Source organism: Diabrotica virgifera, chromosome 3 (genome assembly GCF_917563875.1).
Source record: "Diabrotica virgifera virgifera chromosome 3, PGI_DIABVI_V3a".
NCBI lineage: Eukaryota > Metazoa > Arthropoda > Insecta > Coleoptera > Chrysomelidae > Diabrotica > Diabrotica virgifera.
The window spans coordinates 102,336,536-102,361,622 of NC_065445.1; the positions used below are offsets into that span (position 1 = coordinate 102,336,536).

Genomic DNA, 25,087 nt, shown 5'->3' on the forward strand with positions numbered 1-25,087 from the left:
AATATGGAGGAAAGGAACTGAAGGAAAAAATACTATCACTATTGAAAAATATATGGAAGGAAGAGAAGATGCCAGAGGACTGGGAGATAGGGCAGGTAATAACAATACATAAAAAGGGAGACCAACAAATTTGTGAAAATTATAGAGGAATAACACTACTAAGCACAACATATAAAATATTGACTTCGATAATAAGAAAAAGATTGTCAAAGATCACGAAGAAGAGAGTGGGACAGTACCAATGTGGATTCACAGAAGGAAGATCAACAATAGATGCTATACACACAATAAAACAAATAATGGAAAAAGCAAATGAATACAAACTGCAATTAGAAATGCTATTCATCGATTTCAAACAGGCATTTGATTCGATTAAGAGAAAACAACTAATGATTGCCCTGGAAAAATTACAAATCCCATATAAACTCAGAAAATTAATAAATATGACAATGAGAACTACCAAAATTAGCATAAAGACGCAAAGAGGCGAGACAGATGAATTCATTATAAATAAAGGAGTGAAACAAGGGGATGCCTTATCCACGACACTGTTTAATCTAGCTTTAGAATATGTACTACGAAATATAAACAAAGGAAACCTAAGAACAAGAGGTGGACAAATAATTGCATATGCAGACGACATTGTTATTATTGCAAAAAATAGAAACATAATGAAAGAAATGCTAGAAGAAATAAAAGAGAAAGGGGAGACAATGGGACTCACATTAACTGAAGAAAAGACGAAAATATTAAGACTAGGGAAACCAGCAATAAAAGGAAAAACCAAAATAGGAAATTCAGAGTTTGAAGATGTAGAACATTTCAAATACCTAGGAGTGACAATAAGCAAAACGGGTGAAAGAATACCAGAAATAAAAGAAAAAATATTGGCAGCGAATAAAGCTTATTTTGCAAATAAAACACTACTTAAAAGCAAAATACTGTCTATTAAAACCAAGATGAGAATGTATAACACCATAATTAGACCAATATTATTATACGCAGCAGAAACAATGACGATCACTAAAAAAGATGAAGAAAACTTAAGAATAGTGGAGAGAAAGATCATGAGAACCATACTGGGACCAATCAGAACAGAGCAAAATGAATATCGAAGCCGAACAAATGCAGAGATTAAGAAAGTACTAAAAGAAGATATCGTGACCAAAATAAAGCAATGCAGAGTTAGATGGTTAGGTCACATCTGGCGGGCAGGAGATGAAGCAGTGACATATGCTATGATAGAATGGAATCCAGGAGGAAGAAAGAAAAGAGGAAGACCAAGATCAAAGTGGTTGCAAGAAGTTGAAGAAGACTTAAAAAACGCAGGAGTCAGAGAATGGCGGGGAAAAACTAGAGATAGGAAAAAATGGAGAGAAATCGTTAAGAAGATAACATAAGCAAAAGGGACTGATCCTCCCTAAGAAATAGGATCTAGAAAGCTTACGCGACTTAGCCCCATATCGGGGTGTACAGTCACTATATATATATATATATATATATATATATATATATATATATATATATATATATATATATATATATATATATATATATATATATATATATGTAGTTCAAATTACACAAATATGAGCCATTTCACGAACATACACCTGTTTTGGATTACTTCGACAACGAATATTTTACTGTGCAACATAAGAAGTACGAAAGTAAATGGCGCTAATAATTATTCCAATAAACAACAATGTAATTTGCAATTTACTTTCGTTCTTCTTATTTTGCACAGTAAAATATTCGTTGTCGAAGTAATCCAAAATAGGCGTATGTTCGTGGAATAGGGTATACACATTCCTATCTCTCAAATATTATTTTGCCTACATACATTTTTATTTGATAAAATTGTAAAAGTGTTTATTTGTTAAATGTTTGTCTGATGAAAATCGGTCCGGGTTAGCCGGACTTCCGGGTTATCGGGGGCCGACTTATCGGGGTTCCACTGTACCTCAGTATTTCGAAGTTTAAGTTTCAGACTCAGATCATTATCTGCAAAGTACTTTTCTCATATTATTGAATATTGATCAAGGCTTTTGCTATACGGGATTTAATCTCCTGTGTGTAATCGTTGTTTACGGCCCTGAAGCGACCCTTTTTGACGTGTATTGTCATATATGCTCTGAGCTTCGCTGGTGTCGCTCCTAGCGGATTACTAATGCAACTTTCACCGGTAAGTTTTAAATTTATTATTTAATTGTTATCGCTTAATATTTACAACTCAAAAAAGTAATTAAATTGTAATCGATTTTTTTAAGATTTTGCTAATCATTTTGACGTTCTGTTGATGAAATATTAATTTCTTACTTCGGATACTTTCACAATTATCGTGTAGATGGCGCTAAGATTAATAGATTAATTTATAATTACATATTACGGCCAACTAATATTGACCAACTAATATTTTTATAATTAATGTTTTTAATTTTATTTTTAAATTAATCACTTTGACATTTATGTCAAATTTCCAGTAAACGTTTACATACTTGTCACTACTGGCGCTCGCGAATTTTTAAATATCCCCTCTACGTACGAGCTCACAGCGTATATGGCATTTGGGTCAAATATCATTCTCGCATAACATCCCAGAGAAACAACACGTGCAAATGTAAATTTAAGGGGGTAGGTGGCAGGCGCAAAATCTTGGTTTAATGCTATTTAAATGCATTAATTTTTGTTCGAGTCCTGAGGAAACTAGTGAGTATTTTAAAAAACTTTAAACAGAGAATGAAAGATTACATTATTACCAAGGGCAGAAAGTCCCTGAAAACTTCTATAATGTTTATTTTAATAAGTTGTTACAGGGGTCAAAGAAAGAGAAAATTTAGTGTGATTTTTAATTTCAAATATCTCATTCAAAATAAACTTTTTATTTATTCTAAGGGTCTTTCGGATCTCGATAATAATGTAATCTTTCATTCTGAGTTTAAATTTTTAAAAAATATTTATTAGTTTTCTCACGATTCGAAAAAAAATTAATGCATTTAAATAACATTTGACCAAGATTTTGCTCCTACCCCCTTAAAATATAAAGTATATATTTAGATAATAATATAACTAGGTGTAATATTTATTAAAGTGGATATTGAAAATGGCAAATAACCGAAACGTTTGAACAAAATAAAGTGTTTCATGTATAACAGACCGACAAACCCAAGAATTAAAGAAGTTTATGTTTAAAACGATAATATGTATATGGGGTGCCATTTATATACCATAAGATGCAAAACATATAGATGTTTATAGATTTCCTTTTATAGGGGAGTACATATAGATTTTCACTTCGGAAAAAATCAGATAGAACTTTTTGTAATTTGATTAAGAAATGTTTAATAAACAACATATCAAAAAGTTCTACTCGAAAAGTGGGTGCTTCATTTTTTATTAAACAAATGAACTACGAAATTTGATGTTTTTTTAAATAACTCCGAAGATATACATTATAGAAAAAAACTGACTTGACCATTGAAAAATTCAGAAAATTTTACAAAAAAACCTTATACAAAGAATTTTCTAAAATTAAATCTCTATCTTCTATAATTTTTTTATTTATAACGCTAAAGTCACCCTTCTCACAAACATTAGCGCACTGTAAACTAACGTACGGCGAAGTGCACGGTTGAGTTTTTTTAATGTAATTCTTCAACCAATTAATCAAATAAAATTTTACAAATTGAACATGAAAGAAGAACAATTAAGCTATCTTATGGTTATAATAGAAAGAAATAAAATGTATGGGTATAAGTACGGTGTGGGCGGAAAGTGAGCCTTACATAAATTTTGTTTAAAAATTATTTAAAAATGTGTAACTAATGCAATTTTTCTTATAAAGCTCTAAATTTTGCCCAACTTACCTTTAAAGCATCTTACTAAATTATGTTTCATTCAAAAAAAATCTCAAAAATTTAATTCAAATGATACGACTTTTCTTTAGCTCTTATACAGTATGTCTGCGTAACTTAAAACCTATTGATAACTTTTTTATTATCAGTTTTACGAAAAATAGTTATTCTTTATAAAATACTCTGCATCATATATAATCTAAGATGCAATCATCAAATATCAAATTTAATTAATGTTATACGAGGTATGTCAAAAAATATGAATTTCACTCAAGAGTAAAGTACCTTTACATTTCACAATATCGAAAATTGTTATTAAGAAAAGTTGTTTGTAATTAATAAACTTGTTTTAGTGTTCAATTACATCCTTCCAATTAAAATATTGTGAATAATAAAGGCACTTAACTCTTAAGAAAAATTCATATTTTTATATACCTCGTATAAAATTAAAAAAGTTTGATATCTGATAATTGTATCTTAGATTTTAGACCAGGGAGAGCATTTTATGAAGAATAACTTTTTTTAGTAAAAGTGATAATAAAATAGTTATCATAATTGTAATAAAATTATGATGAGTATCCGTAATTTGAGAAAAAATTGAATTTTTTTTTTTCGATTAGAATGATGTAATTGTATATTTAGACATAGTTTCTAAATTTCAAACAACTTTTCATAATAGCATTTTTTGATATTCTGGAATATAAAGGTACTTTACCTACTCTTTAACGAAATTCATATTTTTGACATAACTCGTATAAAATTGATAAAATTTTATATCTGATGGTTGAGTTTTAGATTTTGGCTATCCAGAGCATTTTATTAAGAATAACTTTTTTTCGTAAAATTAATAAAAAAAAAGGTTTCCATGTGGTTCCTAACTAAGCAGACACACTGTATAAGAGCTTCTGTATAAGAATTTTCAAATTGCAATGCCATATTCGGATTCAGCATAATCAAAAACAAAATAGAAACATATTTGATCAAAGTAAAATAATGAATTTATCAATATTTTTAAAATTATTTATACAAAACAATTATTATTGTTTAAACAATTAATAAACAATTAGCGGCCAAATCTGCGAGTAGAACTTTTTACTTTAACATGTATATAAATTAACAAAAAACGTTTTAGAAAAATATAAGCTTATTTGAATTTCTCCGAAACAATGCATGTTTTCGTTCTAATTGCACTCCCCTATAATTTATTTCCCACAACGTCTTTTAAATTTCAAAAATACTAAGATCCTTTGTAAAATATATATTTAAAATTCCTCAAATAAGGGATAAATAAGATCACAGAACGTTTTCGAAATAAAAAATCCATCATCAGTGTTAATAAAAGCCGTAAAATAAGTCTAACCTAACTAGTTAAGAAAAAAGCATAGAGTACAATGGAAAGCATCAATAAATCATGAAAGAAACAAACATACAAAAGAGAAAAATCAAAGAATCAGCTCTCACAATACTTCATGAAGAAAAATGAGTAGGTAGCAAACTTATCAGTAGAATGTAGCACGGCTTTGGTTGCTAATACTAAAAGAAGTCAAAAAATATACCAATAATAACGTGACATATTTGTATTATACAAATACTTTTTTTTTTTTTCTAATAATTCTAATCTCTACTTAAAAACAAAACGGCTCAAGATACATAGAAAGGATTTTTCAAGAACGAGTACCGGAAAAAGTAGAAAAGAAAAAACAAAATGACTTGCTAGGTATTAAAGGGACTTACCCACTTCCTCTGCAGTGCAATTCAGAAATGGGATGTAATAAAAACCAAGATGAGAAGCGGTACAAAATTTGTCTGCAGAATCAATTGGTTGGTATTCAAAGTGTCTTTTTAACTTTCTCAAATAGCACATAAAAAACTGCAAACATCTTAGGGTAACTCCGAGCTCTAATGATGCCGCATCTTTAGTTGCGTCTATTTCATGAGGACATGTCTCTTTTCGATCATCGTAACATACCCATCTGGCCGAATCAGCAGATTCATGTGACTGGAACCAATGATATAATATTTGAAAAACCGATTAATTTTTTAATAGCGCATTGTAATTATTTATTAAACAATGTTAAATGGAAGATAGAACTAGCTAATCGAAAACTGAATTTAAAAAAGCAAAAACTTTATGTGTGTTTTGTGTTTTACACGTGGCACTGGTTTTCACAACCATCTCTCTGTATCTGTAGAATAGGGAGGGTGGGTCAAGTCCTACAGCACTTAGGCCACAATTGACCCATTGTGCAACCTCCCAGGAGGTTGCCGTCCTTAGTTCATTATCCATCCTGCCATTTCCAGGAAGGCGGACAAACCACCAGGGGACATCTACTCTATGTCGGCAGGCGTAGGCCAAGGCTCGCCAAACGCATACTCTCGTATTGACGAAACTCCGGATATTCACATAGGACATGCTCGACAATTTCGTCATCTCGTTCACACCTCCTGCATAGAGCTTTTACTTTTGAATGCTGATATAATCCTGTACAGTGTGTCTACTAGCCCCAGTGTGTGGAGGTGTTTTCTTAGTTGACAATGGCCAGTTAAAAAAACCAACTGTCAAGCGTAGGTTTTCCCTGGTCATTCTCAAGTACTTTTCTGATGCTGAGTTCCCAAGGTTTCTTAGTGTTACCTTGGCAAGTCTACATCCTGGCCCTTCTTTCCATCTTTTCACGGTTTGCGTGTGGGAGTGACATTTGACAATTGACAAAAAGATCACCAGGTTCTAAGAGTTTTAAGTCTGCCACTTTCCTAGCTAGCTGGTCAGCGATGCGGTTGCCTTTATTTCCGTTGTGCCCTTTAACCCATTTCAGGATGATGTTGTTACCATCCGAAGCTTGGGCTAATGACTTATGACATTCCATTACTAGCCCTGATATGACACGTGGTCCGTTCACGGTTAGTAGCGCTTGCCTGCTGTCTGTGCAGATTATTATGGTTTTACCGGCTATACCTTTCCGGGTTATCTCTTTTGCGGCTATGGTAAATGGTAAAATTTAAATTTTAATTGAGACTTGAAACGTGAAAAAATACCAATTTTCCATCAAATATCAAATTTTATGAATATTACACGAGGTACGTCGAAAAATATGAATTTCGTTCAAGGGTGTAGCTTTATTTTTCACAATATTGAAAATTGTTATTATGAAAAGTTGTTTGGAATTAAGACCTATATTCTAATATGCAATTACATCCTTCTAATAAAAAAAAAGAACATTTTCAAATTTTTGTTTAATTTTATAGATAACCAACATTATTTTCAGTTATTTTAGTTATGATAACTCTTTTATTACTAATTTTACGAAAAAAAGTTATTCGTTATAAAATGTTCTGCATGACCTGAAACCTAAAATACCACCATCTTTTACCACCAATTTTGTCAATTTATACGAGATATGTCAAAAATATGAATTTCGCTCAAGAGTAAATAAAAATACCTTTATTTGTCACAATATCGAAAATTATGGTTATAAAAAGGTGTTTAGAATTAAAATCTATGTTCCAGTATGTAATTACATGCTTCTTATTGAAATATTCTGAACTATAAAGGTACTTTACACCAGAGAGAAATTCATCTTTTTGACATACCTCGTATAAAATTTGATATAAGATGGCTGTATTTTAGGTTTTAGTCCATGTAGAATTTTTTATGAAGAAAATTTTTTTTTCATTAAATTAATAATACAAGAGTTATCATAATTGGAATAATAAATGAAAATTGTTGGTGATCCACAAATTAAGAAAAATTTTCAATTTTTTGTTCAATTAGAAGCATGTAATTACACATTAGAATATAGTTTTGAATTCCAAACAACTTTTCAGAATAACAATTTTCAATAATCTGAAAAATAAAGCTAGTTTACTCTTGAGCGAAATTCATATTTTTCGACGTACCTCGTATAATATTCATAAAATTTGGTATTTGATGGTGGAATCCTAAGTTTTAGACCATGCAGAGCTTTTTATGAAGAATAACTTTTTTTCGTAAAGTTAATAATAAAAAAGTTTTCCATATGGCTCCAACTTAAAGGGACATATATTTTGTAAAAATAAATACAGGAACATACTTAAATAATATCTATTAATATCTAAGATATACATATGTACAAACATGTATATAGGGTTAAAAATTATAATATTGTTGAAAGTATCAGAACCGAAACTTCGAAGGTAGAAAGCACAATATTTAACCAAAGTGCTCAGTGGTTTTCATCTGAGTCTGAATCTTCAGACCTAGCATCTGATTCAGACTTGATTCATCATTCTGGACGGATAAAACAACATGATTTTTATCTTTTTTTCGTTTATGACCAAATTTAAATGAATAACTTCTGAATTTTATCCTGTGATTGTATTTCTTTTGCTTGTATGTATGAGGCCGTGTAAAAATCAGTTTCTGAAGAGGCGGAAGATGAAGGTCCATTTAAAATTCGGCAGCCAATTGGCATAAGTGGCTGCGATGTAAACAAACCTTGCCACCATATAATATGATGAGCATTATTCGCACTATCCCATAATTTCGACTAAAAAATGCGGCTTTTGTTCAAAATCGAGTTAGATTTGCCACCACCTTCCCTACATCTAGTTTAAGAGAACGAGCCATTTTAGAAATGAAGTCTATAGCTTCCATTATTTGGTCTTCATTCAATAAATTATTCTCCTTTAAAACGAGCATCAAGAAAATTGGCTGCAAAGTGAATCGGCTTAGAATAAAATTCCTAGCGTTCTTCAACATATTTTAGCAAGCTTTCGATAAGAGAACTGTCTGGTTAGTGTGGTTAACTTGTTGGGCAATATTTAATTCTAGGCACTTCTGATAATATAGATCTATGCGATTCTACTAAATTTATCGATTTTAATACGGGATGCAGAATATGTTTAGTATATTGTAACAAATTTCAATTTTTCCAAATTTTTCCTTTTTTCCTCTTTTTTCCGGAAAAAACAGGTTTTTTCCTGCACCCAATTTTTCCGGAAATTTTAAATCTCTAAGCGTAACTCACAAGCCAGGGGCAGGCATGCTTTAAGTGCGAACTGAAGAAACATCGAACTAGTCAGAACAGTTATTGTAGATCAACCACATACATTAACTCGGCATTTACATCAACAGGTATATCTTTCATATGGAACTAGTCAGCGTATTCTTAAGTAAAATTTACATTGCCATCCGTATCGTTTACAACCCTTTCATGAAATCACCCTAAATGACTATCCCCAAAGGCTAGCCTTCTGTAATTAATTCCTGAACAATCTCAATAATAATGATAATGTATTAGAAAAAACCTATTTTACTGATGAATGTTGGTGTCATCTTTCTAGTACACTATTTTTTAGAATATGAGGATGTGGAGTGCAGATAACCCGCATTATTTTATTAAAACGCTTTTATATCCACAGAAACTTTGGAGGAGTTGGGGTGATGCTATAAGAAAGCGACGTAATGTAGGACCCATATTTTTAGACAGGATTCTAAATGGTGAAAGATACCGTCAAGAAATTTTAATTTTGTTTATAAATCAATTGATGGATGATAAACTAATATAAGGATATTTTCAGCAAGACGCGGCTCGAATTCATATAACCCTTCAAAATTTGAATTTTATTATAGACTTTTTCGACAATAGGTTCATAGGTTTAGATACGCCTATTATATTCTCCCCTAAAATTCCGTTTTTAAAACCCCTGTGGCGGATTTGGAACATCTTAGATAGGGGAATGCAATTAGAACGAAAACATGCATTGTTTCGAAAAAATTCAAACAAGCTTATATTTTTCTAAAACTTTTTTTGTTAGTTTATATACATGTTAAAGTAAAAAGTTCTACTCGCGGATTTGGCCGCTAATTGTTTATTAATTGTTTAAACAATAACAATTGTTTTGTATTAATAATTTAAAAAAAATATCGTTAAAATATCGTACTTTGACCAAATATGTTTCTATTTTGTTTGTGATTATACTGAATCCGAATATGGCATTGCAATTTGAAAATTCTTATACAGAAGCTCTTATACAGTATGTCTGCGTAGCTAGGAACCACATGGAAAACTTTTTTATTATCAATTTTACGAAAAAAAGTTATTCTTCATAAAATGCTTTGGTTAGTCAAAAATCTAAAACTCAACCATCAGATATCAAATTTTATCAATTTTATATGTTATATGTTTATTATATGTTATATGTTTATCATATATAAAGTTATGTCAAAAATATGAATTTCGTTAAAAAGTAAAATACCTTTAATATTTAAGAATATCAAAAAATGCTTTTACGAAAAGTTGTTTGAAATTAAAAACTATGTTTAAATATACAATTACAGTATTCTAATTGAAAAATTTTTTTCAATTTTTTCTCAAATTACGGATACTCATCATCATTTTATTACAATTATGATACCTATTTTATTATCACTTTTACGAAAAAAAGTTATTCTTCATAAAATGCTATCCCTGAATATAAGATACAACCATCAGATATTAAACTTTTTTAATTTATACGAGGTATGTAAAAATATAAATTTTTCATAAGTTAAGTGCCTTTATTATTCACAATATTTTAATGAGAAGGATGTAATTGAACACTATGAGAACACTGTGAGAATGACCAGGGAAAACCTACGCTTGACAGTTGGTTTTTTAACTGGCCATTGTCAACTAAGAAAACACCTCCACACACTGGGGCTAGTAGACACACTGTACAGGATTATATCAGCATCCAAAATAAAAGCTCTATGCAGGAGGTGTGAACGAGATGACGAAATTGTCGAGCATGTCCTATTAGTCTAGTAAAATAAAATTACACTACATGTAAATCAAAATGTAAATTCGTACAGGTTGAAACAAATTTTATATCAAAGTTTAGGTGGCTACAAAAGATATTTTCAAGAAAGTATCCAAATCATACAAGGGGATCATTGTTTAAGTAATTAAAAAGGGGTCATTTTTGCAAAAAAATTACTTTTTTAACTGCTGAGGTCATTCAATTACTAATGAAGGTCTATAGGATTGTTTTCTATAAAGTTGAAGGATAAATCTTTCACAAAAGTCTTACTAAATTAAATTTGACTCCCTATTTATTTAAATAATTATACATAAAACTTTAAAAACAAATTTGCAAAAAATTATTTTTAGCGTTTTAAATAAGCACTATAAGATATCTTATTTTACAGGATAAGTTGTGCTATGTTATCAGTATTAATCAAAAAAAAAATTGGTCAAAAAATATTGAATATTTTTTGAGATATTGAATTTGTTTTTTAAATGTTGCTATATTTTCAATTGCAAAAACGCGGTTGTTGCCAAAGAAATATTCACCTGTATTAAATCTTGTTATTTTTATTTTTATGTATATTTTCGATAAATGTATTGATAAATTTAAATTTCAATTAAACTGCCCCCTAAAATTGCATTTGAAAATAATTCAAATTTGTTTATAATTTGTTGTTTTAATAACGTCGCGGTGATTAAATATTTTAAAATGCCGTTTCGATAATTGGGTTCCTGGGAATTTTTCACTAATTAACAAATTTTTTTGTCTTTTTTCCTCTTCTTTTTTTTTCTTGGCATTGCATTACTACGGGCCCTTTTTGGGTTAAGTTTCATTAAGAATGTCGAATCTCTAAGTTGTAGATTCTAGACCTAAAAATATCAAGATTGGTCTAAAATCACTTTAATAAAATGTGGCTACTTACTGAGTTACAGGGTGTTTTATTTAAAAATTTAAAAATTATTTTCACCAAGTACTTTCAAACTATTTGACGTATCCTTATCATACTTTACAGAAAGTGTGGGTACTATACAGTCTACTAAACTGTGATAAATAAAAGTTTCTAGCTACCACCAGAGGCGTACGACAGGGGCCAGTTAATGGTTGACCCTTCCCAAATTCTACGCCATTGAGGGTTTTACTATTTTAGCGAAATTTTTCGATTCTCCAATACTTTCTATGTAAATAATATACTCTTTACTGGTAATGATTAAGTCATTAGTTTTCGAGATATTGGACGTTAAAAATGAAACGGCATAGTTATTTTGATTCATTCATTCATTCATTTTAAACTTCCAATATCTCTCAAACTGATGACTTTATCACTACCAATAAAGTTATTTACATACAAAGTATTGGAGAATCGAAAAATTTCGCTACAATAGTAATTCACTCAGTGGCGTAGAATTTGGGAAGGGTCAATCATTCACTATCCCCTGTGGTGCGTCTCTGGCACTAGCTAGAAACGTTTATGAATCACAATTTAATAGGGTGTATAATAGCCACACTTTCTGCCAAGTATGATAAGGATACGTCAAATAGTTTTAAAGTAATTGGTAACAATAATTTTTAAATTTTTAAATAAAACACCCTGTAACTCAGTAAGTAGCCACATTTTATTTAAAAAATTTTAGTTAAATCTTAATATTTTTAGGTCTAGAATCTACAACTCAGAGATTCGACATTCTTAATAAAATTAACCCTAAAAGGGCCCGTAGTAATATAACTCCAAGAAGAAAAGGAAGAAGAAAAAACGACAAAAAAATTTTGTTAATTAGTAAAAAAATTCCAGGAACCCAATGATCGAAACGGCATTTCAAAATACTTAATCCCCGCGACGTTATTAAAAAAACAAATTATAAACAAATTTGAATAATTTTCAATTGCCATTTTAGGGGGGAGTTCAACTGAAATTTCAATTTATCAATACATTTATCGAAAACATACATAAAAATAAAAATATTGAGATCTTAAGCAGGTGAATATTTCTTTGGCAACAACCGCGTTTTTGCAACTGAAAATATAGTAACATTTAATAAACAAATTCAATATCTCAAAAACTATTAAATATTTTTCGATTAATTTTTTTTTTGCTTGATACTGGTAACATAGCGCAACTTAGTCTGTAAAATAAGATATTTTATAGTGCTTATTTAAAACGCTAAAAATAATTTTGTGCAAATTTGTTTTTAAAGTTTTATATATAATTATTTAAATAAATAGGGGGTCAAATTTAATTTAGTAAGTCATGAGAAATATTTACTCTTCAACTTTGCAGAAAAAAATCCTATAGACCTTCGTTGGTAATTGAATGACCTCAGCAGTTAAAAAAGTAATTTTTTTGCAAAAATGACCCCTTTTTAATTATTTAAACAATGATCCCCTTGTATGATTTGGATACTTTCTTGAAAATATCTTTTGTACTCACCTAAACTTTGATATAAAATTTGTTTTAACCTGTACGAATTTACATATTGACTTTTTTTATTTTATTAGGCTATATGTGAATATCCGGAGTTTCGTCAATACGAGAGTATGCGTTTGGCGAGCCTTGGCCTACGCCTGCCGACATAGGGTAGATGTCCCCTGGTGGTTTGTCCGCCTTCCTGGAAATGGCAGGATGGATAATGAACTAAGGACGGCAACCTCCTGGGAGGTTGCACAATGGGTCAATTGTGGCCTAAGTGCTGTAGGACTTGACTCACCCTCCCTACTCTACAGATACAGAGAGATGGTTGTGAAAACCAGTGCCACGTGTAAAACACAAAACACACATAAAGTTTTTGGTTTTTTAAATTCAGTTTTCGATTAGCTAGTTCTATCTTCCATTTAACATTGTTTAATAAATAATTACAATGCGCTATTAAAAAATTAATCGGTTTTTCAAATATTATATCATTGGTTCCACTCACATGAATCTGCTGATTCGGCCAGATGGGTATGTTACGATGATCGAAAAGAGACATGTCCTCATGAAATAGACGCAACTAAAGATGCGGCATCATTAGAGCTCGGAGTTACCCTAAGATGTTTGCAGTTTTTTATGTGCTATTTGAGAAAGTTAAAAAGACACTTTGAATACCAACCTATTGATTCTGCAGACAAATTTTGTACCGCTTCTCATCTTGGTTTTTATTACATCCCATTTCTGAATTGCTCTGCAGAGGAAGTGGGTAAGTCCCTTTAATACCTAGCAAGTCATTTTGTTTTTTCTTTTCTACTTTTTCCGGTACTCGTTCTTGAAAAATCCTTTCTATGTATCTTGAACCGTTTTGTTTTTAAGTAGAGATTAGAATTATTAGAAAAAAAAAGTATTTGTATAATACAAAAAATATGTCACGTTATTATTGGTATATTTTTTGACTTCTTTTAGTATTAGCAACCAAAGCCGTGCTACATTCTACTGATAAGTTTGCTACCTACTCATTTTTCTTCATGAAGTATTGTGAGAGCTGATTCTTTGATTTTTCTCTTTTGCATGTTTGTTTCTTTCATGATTTATTGATGCATTTCATTGTACTCTATACTTTTTTCTTAACTAGTTACGTTAGACTTATTTTACGGCTTTTATTAACACTGATGATGGATTTTTTAATTCGAAAACGTTCTGTGATCTTATTTATCCTTTATTTGAGGAATTTTAAATATATGTTTTACAAAGGATCTTAGTATTTTTAAATTAAAAGACGTTGTGGGAAATAAATTACTAGGGGAGTGCAATTAGAACGAAAACATGCATTGTTTCGGAGAAATTCAAATAAGCTTATATTGTTCTAAAACGTTTTTTGTTAATTTATATACATGTTAAAGTAAAAAGTTCTACTCGCAGATTTGGCCGCTAATTGTTTATTAATTGTTTAAACAATAATAATTGTTTTGTATAAATAATTTTAAAAATATTGATAAATTCATTATTTTACTTTGATCAAATATGTTTCTATTTTGTTTTTGATTATGCTGAATCCGAATATGGCATTGCAATTTGAAAATTCTTATACAGAAGCTCTTATACAGTGTGTCTGCTTAGTTAGGAACCACATGGAAACCTTTTTTATTATTAATTTTACGAAAAAAAGTTATTCTTAATAAAATGCTCTGGATAGCCAAAATCTAAAACTCAACCATCAGATATCAAATTTTATCAATTTTATACGAGTTATGTCAAAAAATATGAATTTCGTTAAAGAGTAGGTAAAGTACCTTTATATTCCAGAATATCAAAAAATGCTCTTATGAAAAGTTGTTTGAAATTAGAAACTATGTCTAAATATACAATTACATCATTCTAATCGAAAAAAAAATTCAATTTTTTCTCAAATTACGGATAATCATCATCATTTTATTACAATTATGATAACTATTTTATTATCACTTTTACGAAAAAAAGTTATTCTTCATAAAATGCTATCCCTGAATATAAGATACAACCATCAGATATTAAACTTTTTTAATTTTATACGAGGTATGTAAAAATATGAATTTTTCATAAGTTAAGTGCCTTTATTATTCACAATATTTTAATGAGAAGGATGTAATTGAACACTAAAACAAATTTTTTAATTCCAAGTAACTTTTCTTAATAACAATTTTCGATATTGTGAAATTTAACGATACTTTACTCTTGAGTAAAATTCATATTTTTTGACATACCTCGTATAAAATTCATTAAATTTAATATTTGATGACTGCATCTTAGATTATATACGATGCAGAGTATTTTATAAAGAATAACTATTTTTCGTAAAACTGATAATAAAAAAGTTATCAATAGGTTCCAAGTTACGCAGACATACTGTATAAGAGCTTAAAAATAAATTTTTTTGCTGAATATTTATTATAGTTGAGGTTTATTATTAAATGTATTTTAGGTCAGTTTTACAGAAAAAAGTTTTGATCACTTTATATAAACATTTTTTTAGCTGGTAATTTTCGGTTTTTGTATTACGTTTTTGTCATCTTTCTTAATTTTCTCAAAAACAAATAGTCTATTTCATTTCTAAAGTGAAATAGTTTAGTGCATTTTAAAGATTACTTCCTAAGCTTTAAAAAAGCACTTATAAAACTGTAATAGATCTGTTCAAACTTGAGTAATACCGTCTTAAAATGGTGGTAATTCTATAAAACTACGAAGATTTCAAAAATTATATTTTTTAAGACGTCATAATATCATTTGAATTAAATTTTTAAGATTTTTTTTATGAAACATCATTTAGTACGATGCTTGAAAAGTAACTTGTGCAAAATTGAGGGTTTTATAAGAAAAATTGTATTAGTTACACATTTTTAAATCATTTTTAAACAAAATTCATGTAAGGCTCACTTTCCGCCCCCACCGTACTTATGCACATACATTTTATTTCCTTTTATTATAACCTTAAGATAGCTTAATTATTTTTCTGTTGGGTTCCATTTGTAAAATTTCATTTGATCCATTAGTTAAAGAATTACATTAAAATAATTCAAACGTGCACTTCGTCGTACGCTAGTTTACAGTGCGCCAATGTTTGTGAGAAGGGTGACTTTAGCATAAATAAAAAACTATAGAAGATACAGATTTAATTTTAGAAAATTCTTTATATAAGATTTTTTTTGTAAAATTTTCTGAATTTTTCAATGGTCAAGTCAGTTTTGTTCTAAAATTTATATTTTCGGAGTTATTTAAAAAAAACATCAAACTTCGTAATTCATTTGTTTAATAAAAAATGAAGTACCCACTTTTCGAGTAGAACTTTTTGATATGTTGTTTATTAAACATTTCTTAATGAAATTACAAAAAGTTCTATCTTGTTTGATTTTTTCCGAAGTTAAAATCTATATGCACTCCCCTAAGACAATAAATAATAGAGAATCGAATTGAAGAATTATTTAATACTCCGTGGGTCCTAAACAATGTTATAGACTCAATGAGAAGAAGAGTTACGTTATGTAGAGATGTTGGTGTTGGACATATACAGCGTCTTCTTTGATTTTATTTATTATTATTACTTATAGTTTTATTAATTTTTGAAAGTTCTCTGTTAAAGGTTTTAGTTAATTTCTTTATGTATTACAATGTTAATTAAAATTAATTTATAAACCAATGATACAAATTCAGATTAAAACAAGACATTCGTAATTTTTTGCTCGGATAGTTTTAATGACAATATAATTATTGTGGATCGCTCGTTATTAACACTGAGATAAAGTCAAGAATTTATAACGCCAGTGTAAGACCAACACGGACATAATATGAATAAGAAACAAGACCCGATACAGCCACAACACAAAGACTACTGGAAATGACAGAGATGAGAGTACTGAGAAGAATTACAGGAAATAATTACGCTGAGAGATCCAAAGAGGAGTGAAGACAATAAATATAACTAGGAATGGAATAACGACATAATCAGAATGGGAGAACCACGTGTGGTCAAAATAGCAAGAGATAATTACCAATCGGTAAACGAAGTATCGGCCGACCGCGTAAAAGATGGAGTGACAACCTTCCATAGAAGCAGTAGAAGTATCCATCCGCAAACGAACAAGCAGAATTGCTTTGGCTTATAAAAATAGGAAGAACAAGAAAAACTATTTTTTCGATTAAGTATATTATGTTTTTCGTCATTTATGGTTTTACTATTGGGCATTCCAAGACTTTTACGTTTATGACACCGCTGGGAGTCAAACTGTCAAACACTTTATTTGTTTATATTTTTTGTTTCATATTGTTTCTTAAGTTTTTTTACCGTTAAAAGTGGTTTAGAATTTTTGTATTTTCCGAACATTTTTTTTGTAGATTTTGTGTAGTTTTTAGTTGTAGAAGTACTTAATTTCTTTATTTAGTTTAAGGCAGTCAATAAATAAACATGATTGAATATTTTAGAAAGTTGTTGGAGGTGGAAGACAATAAAGGTGTAGCTAGTGCAGTACAAGAAAAAGATTGGCAAAATACATAATATAGGGCCATTTTCCCTCAAGGGGTCTGAGTTAACCTTAGTGTTGCCCAAGTGCAAGACCAAGACGAGACTTAGATAGTCTTGGTCTTGGTCTTGCGACAGTACACCTGGTCTTGGTCTTGGTCTTGGTATTGCGCTCCAGGTCTTGGTCTTGGTCTTGGTCTTGCAGCAAGAGTCTTGCAAGTCTCGCAGTTGCCGCCCATTAGCCTATTACATATCTTAGAACTAGAACAACGTAACAGAGTAGGTCAATTTTAGCTTTAATATCACAGCCATAGTAAAGACCAACCAAATTAATAAATATTTAAACAACTAACACCGGGTGGGGTTTGAACCTACGATCTAAGCGATCCGTGTCTATATTCCAACTAACTAAAGTTTATTAGGAACTTACGTATTTTTTTGAGTATTTGCCATTGACAATGTGTGATTTGAAAAGAATTCAATTCAGTGACAGATGTGCACAATATGAAGGGTCAGAAGGAAAAAGGATGAATGTCAATTTTTGGTCATTTTGAGATTGTTGTGCAATCTGTTAGCTTAGAAAGGGTACTATCAACCTGTGAATGGACAAGGGGAAATAAATATGATAATAGCTTTAAAATCACGTCACAAGATTGGACGCAAGGGGTAAAAACAATGAATATGTAACTTTATTTCTCATTTTACCGAAAATGCTTGCAGATAGACATTCATCGTTCTTTCCCCTGGCCCTTCATATGTTAACGCCAGTTCTCATTTTCGTACCGAATACCAAACCGAGAATAATACATTTCTCCAAGAAATTAAGGCACCTCCTTAAAAATGGGTAATTTTTGATGTCTCGAATTTCCTAAACCTGTTGTCTGATTTAAGTGATTTTTAATATTATATAGCCTTATTCGTTAACAATATCGCTAATAACTTATCGGTAGGTACTAATGAGTGTACTAATCAAACTGTGTTTTTTTCTCAAAGTTAGCATCATCCTGTGGAATATTCTAGCATTTATAAAATACTGAAAGTAAAACCCAACTACAGTCTGATATTTTTTTAACATTTTGTTTTTTCATTCGCTAATGTTGGATAACAGTAAAGTTGGGTATTTTAACAACTAGTTATGTTTTTCATCAATACAGGTTATTTTTAAATAAGTATGGCAAATTTTAAGGGGTAATTCTAAACAAACGGGTCGTTTTACCCCTATGCGCGCCAATGGTGAATATTAAATTCTTAATTGTATGTCAAAAATGCGTAATAACCCACCAAATTTCATTTGCATATCTCAACCGGTTTTAGAGAAATAAATCGTCAGTTTGTAAGAAAAATTTTAACACCCCCTATTTCGGAACCGAAGCATTTGCGAACATACACTTATAAAGCAAACTGTCAAATTATTTTTCGTGCAGAATTACCCCTTAAAGTTTGCCATACTTATTTAAAAACACCCTGTATTGATGAAAAACATGGCTAGTTAAAAAAGTAAAAAGTACCTAACTTTTTATTACCCAACATAAGCGAATGAATCAAAAAAACAAAATGTTAAGAAAATATGAGGCTATAGTTGGGTTTTAATTTCAATATTTTATAAATGCTAGAATATTCCACAGGGTGATGCGAACTTTGAGAAAAAAAATACAGTTTGATTGGTACACCCGGTGTACAATGACAAATTTGCCTGTTTAGAAACAATATTATTACAGCGATATTTATACAGAATAAGGCTATATTATTATCAAACATTAAAATCAAATAAATAAAAAATCAAATTATCAACCACTTAAATCGAACAAGTTTAGGAAATTGGAGAGACCGAAAATGACCCGTTTCTTGGAATAGTGTATATCAACCAAAGAGCATAACAAAAGAACAGTCGATTAATAAAACAAATGACCAATTGAATTTAACTACCTACAGAAAAACTGCTATAAATGTCCTTTTGTTTTCCATGTATTTCACTGTAAATATTTCTTTGTTGAATGCCTCGTAGACTAAATATTTGGGTATTTGGTTACACGGTATAATAGCCGGCACGGCATTATCTGTTAAAGTCTGTCTCCTTATCGTAATGACACTCAGCAGAAAAAATATACATAATACTCTTATTATTCTATATTATATCGATATGATTTTTGTGTGTTTAAATTCCTAGAAAACAAATTAAGGAAAAAAATGAACTACTTATTGTAGGTATATTTTTTATCAGCATATGACATATTTTTAAAAAGTTTCGATACATTATAGGTCTGGATCCCGCGTAAGGAAAAAAAATTGATTAATAGCAAGCTGAAAATTTGTTATGTAATAGCTTAACGGTGTCTTGTGTCTAGTCGGATAAACTTTGATATATGGGAACACTGGAACAGGGGCAGTTTTATTTGTGGAACAGGTTAAAAATTTGGAAGGGTCAGACCACGAAAACGGCACATTTATTTTGTCACACACACACACACATGCTCGTATCAACCCCAGCCCCGGGGAACATGTGTGTTCCAATGGAAAAGTGGAACCCACATGTCCGAAGATCAAACCGGTCACACCCCGTAATGAAGTGGTACCTATCTGACCCCCAAGCTATACCTCCACCCCTCCCCATCGAAGGACATACCGAATGGGGAGGCGTTGATCTTAATGTTACTTTGGATGTCCTGGGTAATGGGACATCCTTTGTATTACTTCATGTGGTTAAGCCACCTGGTTTTAGGGGTAGCTAGAAGAGCTTTTCTCCCTATTAATGACTAAGTTAATTTTTTACTTTACTTTGGACTTGTGTCCTAAAAAAAAAATGTGTTCCGGACATCAAGGCACCAATCTAAATCGGTGTCTTGCTGTCCATACCGTGTGTGCTCGGTCACTCAGCCGGCGAATTGGCAAAATAAATTTTGTTCTCCTCGACGGCTGAGCGCCCGAAAGGTGTGGCCATCAAGCCCACGTCTGTCGGTACGTGACCTTGATGCTCACATTCCGCGGCTATGGTCCATTTGACCTACCTGAAGGGTACTTAGTGCCTGAAGGGCGACATTTGTGTTTCGATATTCTGTGGTTATCACAATTTTTCATTCTTAAGGGTTTCCTCTATATCCAGCTAACTGCTGTTTAGGCCGTCTATGTACCGTTCTTTGGTTTTCGTCGTAGTTAGTCAATTCTCTTAATAATCTGCTAGGATGGTTTCTGATATTGTTAAATATTTCATGTGCTCTTTCGTCTATCATTCTCAGGACTTTCTTTTGTTGCGTATGTCCAAATACGTATCTTAATGGGACATATGTAGGTATATTCAGAGCTTCCCTGATCATGTGGTTTTGGATGGTTTGTATTTTTTTCTTGTTGGTTTTACACGTTTGCCCCCATGCGGCTGAGGCGTATGTTAGTGTTGGCAAAATTATACAATTTGCCATCCTAATCTTTGTCTTAAATCTCAGTTTACTCTTTCGACCTATTAGCGATGACAGTTGACTCCTAAGGGCTTTAGCTTTGTTGACCGTTTGTTTTACGTGTTCTGTAAAGGTCAGCCTTTTGTCCAACATTACGCCTAGGTATTTGGCTTGATTTGACCATTCAATTTGGGTATCAAATAGGGATAGTACCTCATTTGGTCTGCCTCTTCTTTTTTGGTACATAACGGCCTGTGATTTGTCAGGATTGACAGCTATTTTCCACTGCACACACCATTCTTGTAGTTCGTCAAGAGCTCTTTGTAGATGTCCTGTTGCAAAATCTGGGTGGGTACTGCTAAAAGCTATCGCTGTATCATCTGCGTATAGACTTAGCAACGATCTGGGTTCAGTTGGGGTGTCTGCCGTATATATGGTATATAGATATGGCGACAACACTGCCCCCTGTGGCACACCAGCCTCCATGGTCCCAACTTCGGACAGGGTTGGCCCTATCCGAACTCTGAACCTCCTGTTGGCTAGGTATGACGAGAGAAGACACGTCATCGCCTCACTATAACCATATTGGTTCATTTTATACAGCAGGCCGTCGTGCCAGACCCTGTCAAATGCTTTACTGACGTCTAGAAAGACGGCCGCTGTATATTTCTTTTCGTTGAACCCTTTCGTGATATATTCTGTTAACCTCAGCACTTGAAGTTCACACGAGTGCTCTGATCTGAATCCGAACTGTGCTTCAGGTATTGTTCCGATTGCTTCAGATTCTTCTTTTAGCCTAACTAATATGACCCGCTCTGCGATTTTGCTTAATGCTGATAATAAGCTTATCGGTCGATAATTCTGTGGAAATGTACCATTTTTTCCTGGTTTTTCAATCATGATTACGTGAGCCTCTTTCCATCTGTCAGGAAAATGTCTTAGTCTTAAGATGTTGTTTATTAAATTTATTATGTACACTATTGCTTTTCCTGGCAGATTTTTCAGAGCTCTGTTTGTAATCTTGTCCGGTCCTGGAGCTTTTTTAGCATTAGTACGCTTGATCAGCTGTCTGACCTCTTCAGGGGAGGTGTGTGTAATACCTATAATGCCCTTTCTTCTTTTTAGAATTCTACATCTTCGTTCGACTTCTTCTGTGAAGTCTAGATCTTCATCGGGATGATAGTTTTCCCTACATTCTCTTTCTAGCGTGTTTTTCATTACTTCCGCTTTGTCTTCTTCTGTGTACACAATTCCATTTTCACCGTGTAAAGGAGGGATTGGTTTTTTATCTTTTCTTAGTAAATTTATTTTGTCCGACAGAATAGACTTAAACTCTCCGAACAGAGATTAAACTCTCATGTCCTGTCCTTTGACATATTCTACATGGTCCACTCATTAAAACGCCCATTTGGTGATAAATAGCAGTCTGATTTTTGCATGAGAGTTTAATCTCTGTTCGGAGAGTTTAAGTCTGTTCTGTCGGACAAGACACATGTGCCGTTTTCGTGTTCTGACCGTTAAAAATTTTTAACCTGTTCCACAATTAAAACTTCCCCTGTTCCAGTGTTCCTATATATCAAAGTTTGTCCGACTAGACACCCTTAAGCTATTAACAAATTTTCAGCTTGGTATTAATCAACTTTTTTTCATACGCGGGATCCAGACCTATTAATTTATGAATGGAGGGCGGCTATTCTCAAAACCTGGACAATTAATTTCAGAGCGGAGAATGTATGTTTGTTTATGGTATTGTTCGTAAGGAGCATAAGTCCAATTTTACAAATTTTTTTGCTTCTCATAGAGTACCTACCTAAGAATATACCCGAACTAATATAGTTCATAAAACGACCTTCAGTTCTAATTGCAAGACGCAAGACTCTTGCAGGCTTAGTTTTGTTCTTGCTCAAATCTTGCATGTTAAGTCTTGGTCTTGGTCTTGCTCAAATTAGGCGGTCTTGGTCTTGGTCTTGGTCTTGCGAAAACGCCAGAACAAGACCAAGACTGCAAGACCAAGACTGATTTTGGGCAACACTAGTTAACCTACGCTGGAGACAGCTTTTGAAGCGTAAGTATCATGGACACAGTTAGTTATTTAGAATTTTTATAGGACGTTTTATAGCATTTAACCATTGTTTTTGTCTCTCAGATGATAACTTATGTAGTTGTTTTATGCTTAAAATGTAGCGCTGATAGTAGCCGATAAAAATTTAACTTTATCATGATTAAGACAAAACTTCAAAGACTTCAAAACACAATAGACATGAGGCATATTACCTTTTTAAATTAATTCTTTAAGTGAAAATGTTAAATTAATCCTTGTACAAAACAAAATTACAAAGAAACGCAACTAAAATGATCTAAAACACATTAAGAACTGATAAAATAACATTTATATTTTTCTCCCAATCGTCATATTGAATAATTTTGACAGCATGTTGTAATGCCCTACTGTTCGTACTAATGTTTGTTATAAACGTCACATTTGTGTTATAATCGGAGAGATAGAAGCGGAAACCAGAGTGGGGGCCGAGGGTAGATATAAGGGGTCAAAGTCGCGGTTTTAATAATTTTTTTTGTGACGATCTTGATAGAGATAGTGCACCAAAATTTCGAAATAAGTAGGTCATGACGTATCTAATTAAAATCTCCAGGGGCGGAACGCTGCGTGGCCGACAAAGGGGTAGGGGAAAGGGTGAATATAAAAATTATAATTGGGTTTCTTGTGACGTTCCTGATCGAGATAGTGCACCAAAATTTGGGAATAAGTAGACCGTGACATAAATAAGTAAAATTCCCACAGCCGGAAACCAGATTGGGGGACGAGGGTAGTTATAAGGGGTTAAATTCGCGGATTTTATTATTTTTTTTTGTGACGCTCATGATCGAGATAGTGCACCAAAATTTGGGAATAAGTAGACCATGACTTAACAAATTAAAATCTACAGGGGCGGAACGCTGCGTGGCCGACAAAGGGGTGGGGACAGGGGTGAATATAAAAATTAAAAGGGGTTTTTTGTGACGTTCCTGATAGAGATAATGCACCAAAATTTGGGAATAGGTAGACCATGACCTAAGTAAAATCCCCAAAGCCGGAAACCAGAGTGGGGTCGAGGGTAGTTATAAGGGGGCAAAGTTGCGGTTTTTACTATTCATTTTCTGACGCTCGTGATCGAGATAGTGCACCAAAATTTGGGAATAAGTAAGCCATGACGTATCTAATTAAAATCTCCAGGGGCGGAACGCTGCGTGGCCGACAAAGGGGTGGAAACAGGGGTGAATATAAAAATTATAAGGGGTTTTTTGTGACGTTTCTGATCGAGACAGTGCACCAAAATTTCCATAACTACCATATCACGAACGTCGCAAAAAACCCCTTATATTTTTTATATTCACCCCTGCCCCCCTTTGTCGGCCACGCAGCGTTCCACCCCTGAAGATTTTACTTAGTTACGTCATGACCTACTTATTCCCAAATTTTGGTGCACTATCTCGATCATGAACGTCACAAAAAAAATAATAGAAACCGGTACTTTGACCCCTTATAACTACCCTCGTCCCCCACTCTGGTTTCCGGCTCTGGGGATTAAACTTAGTTGTCATGGTCTACTTATTCCCAAATTTTGGTGCACTCTCTCGATCAGGAACGTCACAAAATACCCAATTATAATTTTTATATTCACCCCTTACCCCACCCCTTTGTCGGCCACGCAGGTTTCCGGCCCTGGAGATTTTAATTGTTACGTCATGACCTACTTATTCCCAAATTTTGGTGCACTATCTCTATCAAGAGCGTCACAAAAAATATAATAAAAACCCCGACCTAGACCCCTTATATCTACCCTCGGCCCCCACTCTGGTTTCCGTTCATTGGGGAAAGTAATGTACAGAACTAGTTCAACATATCCCCCAGTGCCGGTTTAACCTAACTCTGGGCCCTGGGCGCTGGAGATTTAGGGGCCCCCTCATTGCTATTCTTTGTCAGTTTTTTAACAAAAGAACACATGCATTAACTATAAATGCTTATTGTAAAATCCATACGATAAATTTTTTAAAACAAACAAGAAAAATAGCAAACGTAAAACATATTCCAAATAATAAGTACATTTAAAAATAAAAAAAAAAAAAGAAAGTTCTACAAAACAACACATGATAAACAAATAAACATATTCTAAAAAATACATAA

General features: G+C 32.1%; 1 protein-coding gene across 4 annotated transcripts in view; it reads right to left on the reverse strand.

Annotated features, from left to right (window-relative positions):
• The window catches only part of LOC126881246 (uncharacterized), an 88,432-nt gene that overhangs the window by 19,925 nt on the left and 43,420 nt on the right, over positions 1 to 25,087 (reverse strand). Inside the window, exon 3 of one of the 4 annotated variants that reach the window (XM_050645395.1) lies at positions 5,589 to 5,853. The exons of the other annotated variants lie outside the window; for them this stretch is intronic. Within the exon in view, the coding sequence (XP_050501352.1) occupies positions 5,589 to 5,853 (265 nt within the window). The remainder of the gene's footprint in view (positions 1 to 5,588; positions 5,854 to 25,087) is intronic. 4 annotated transcript variants of the gene reach the window in all.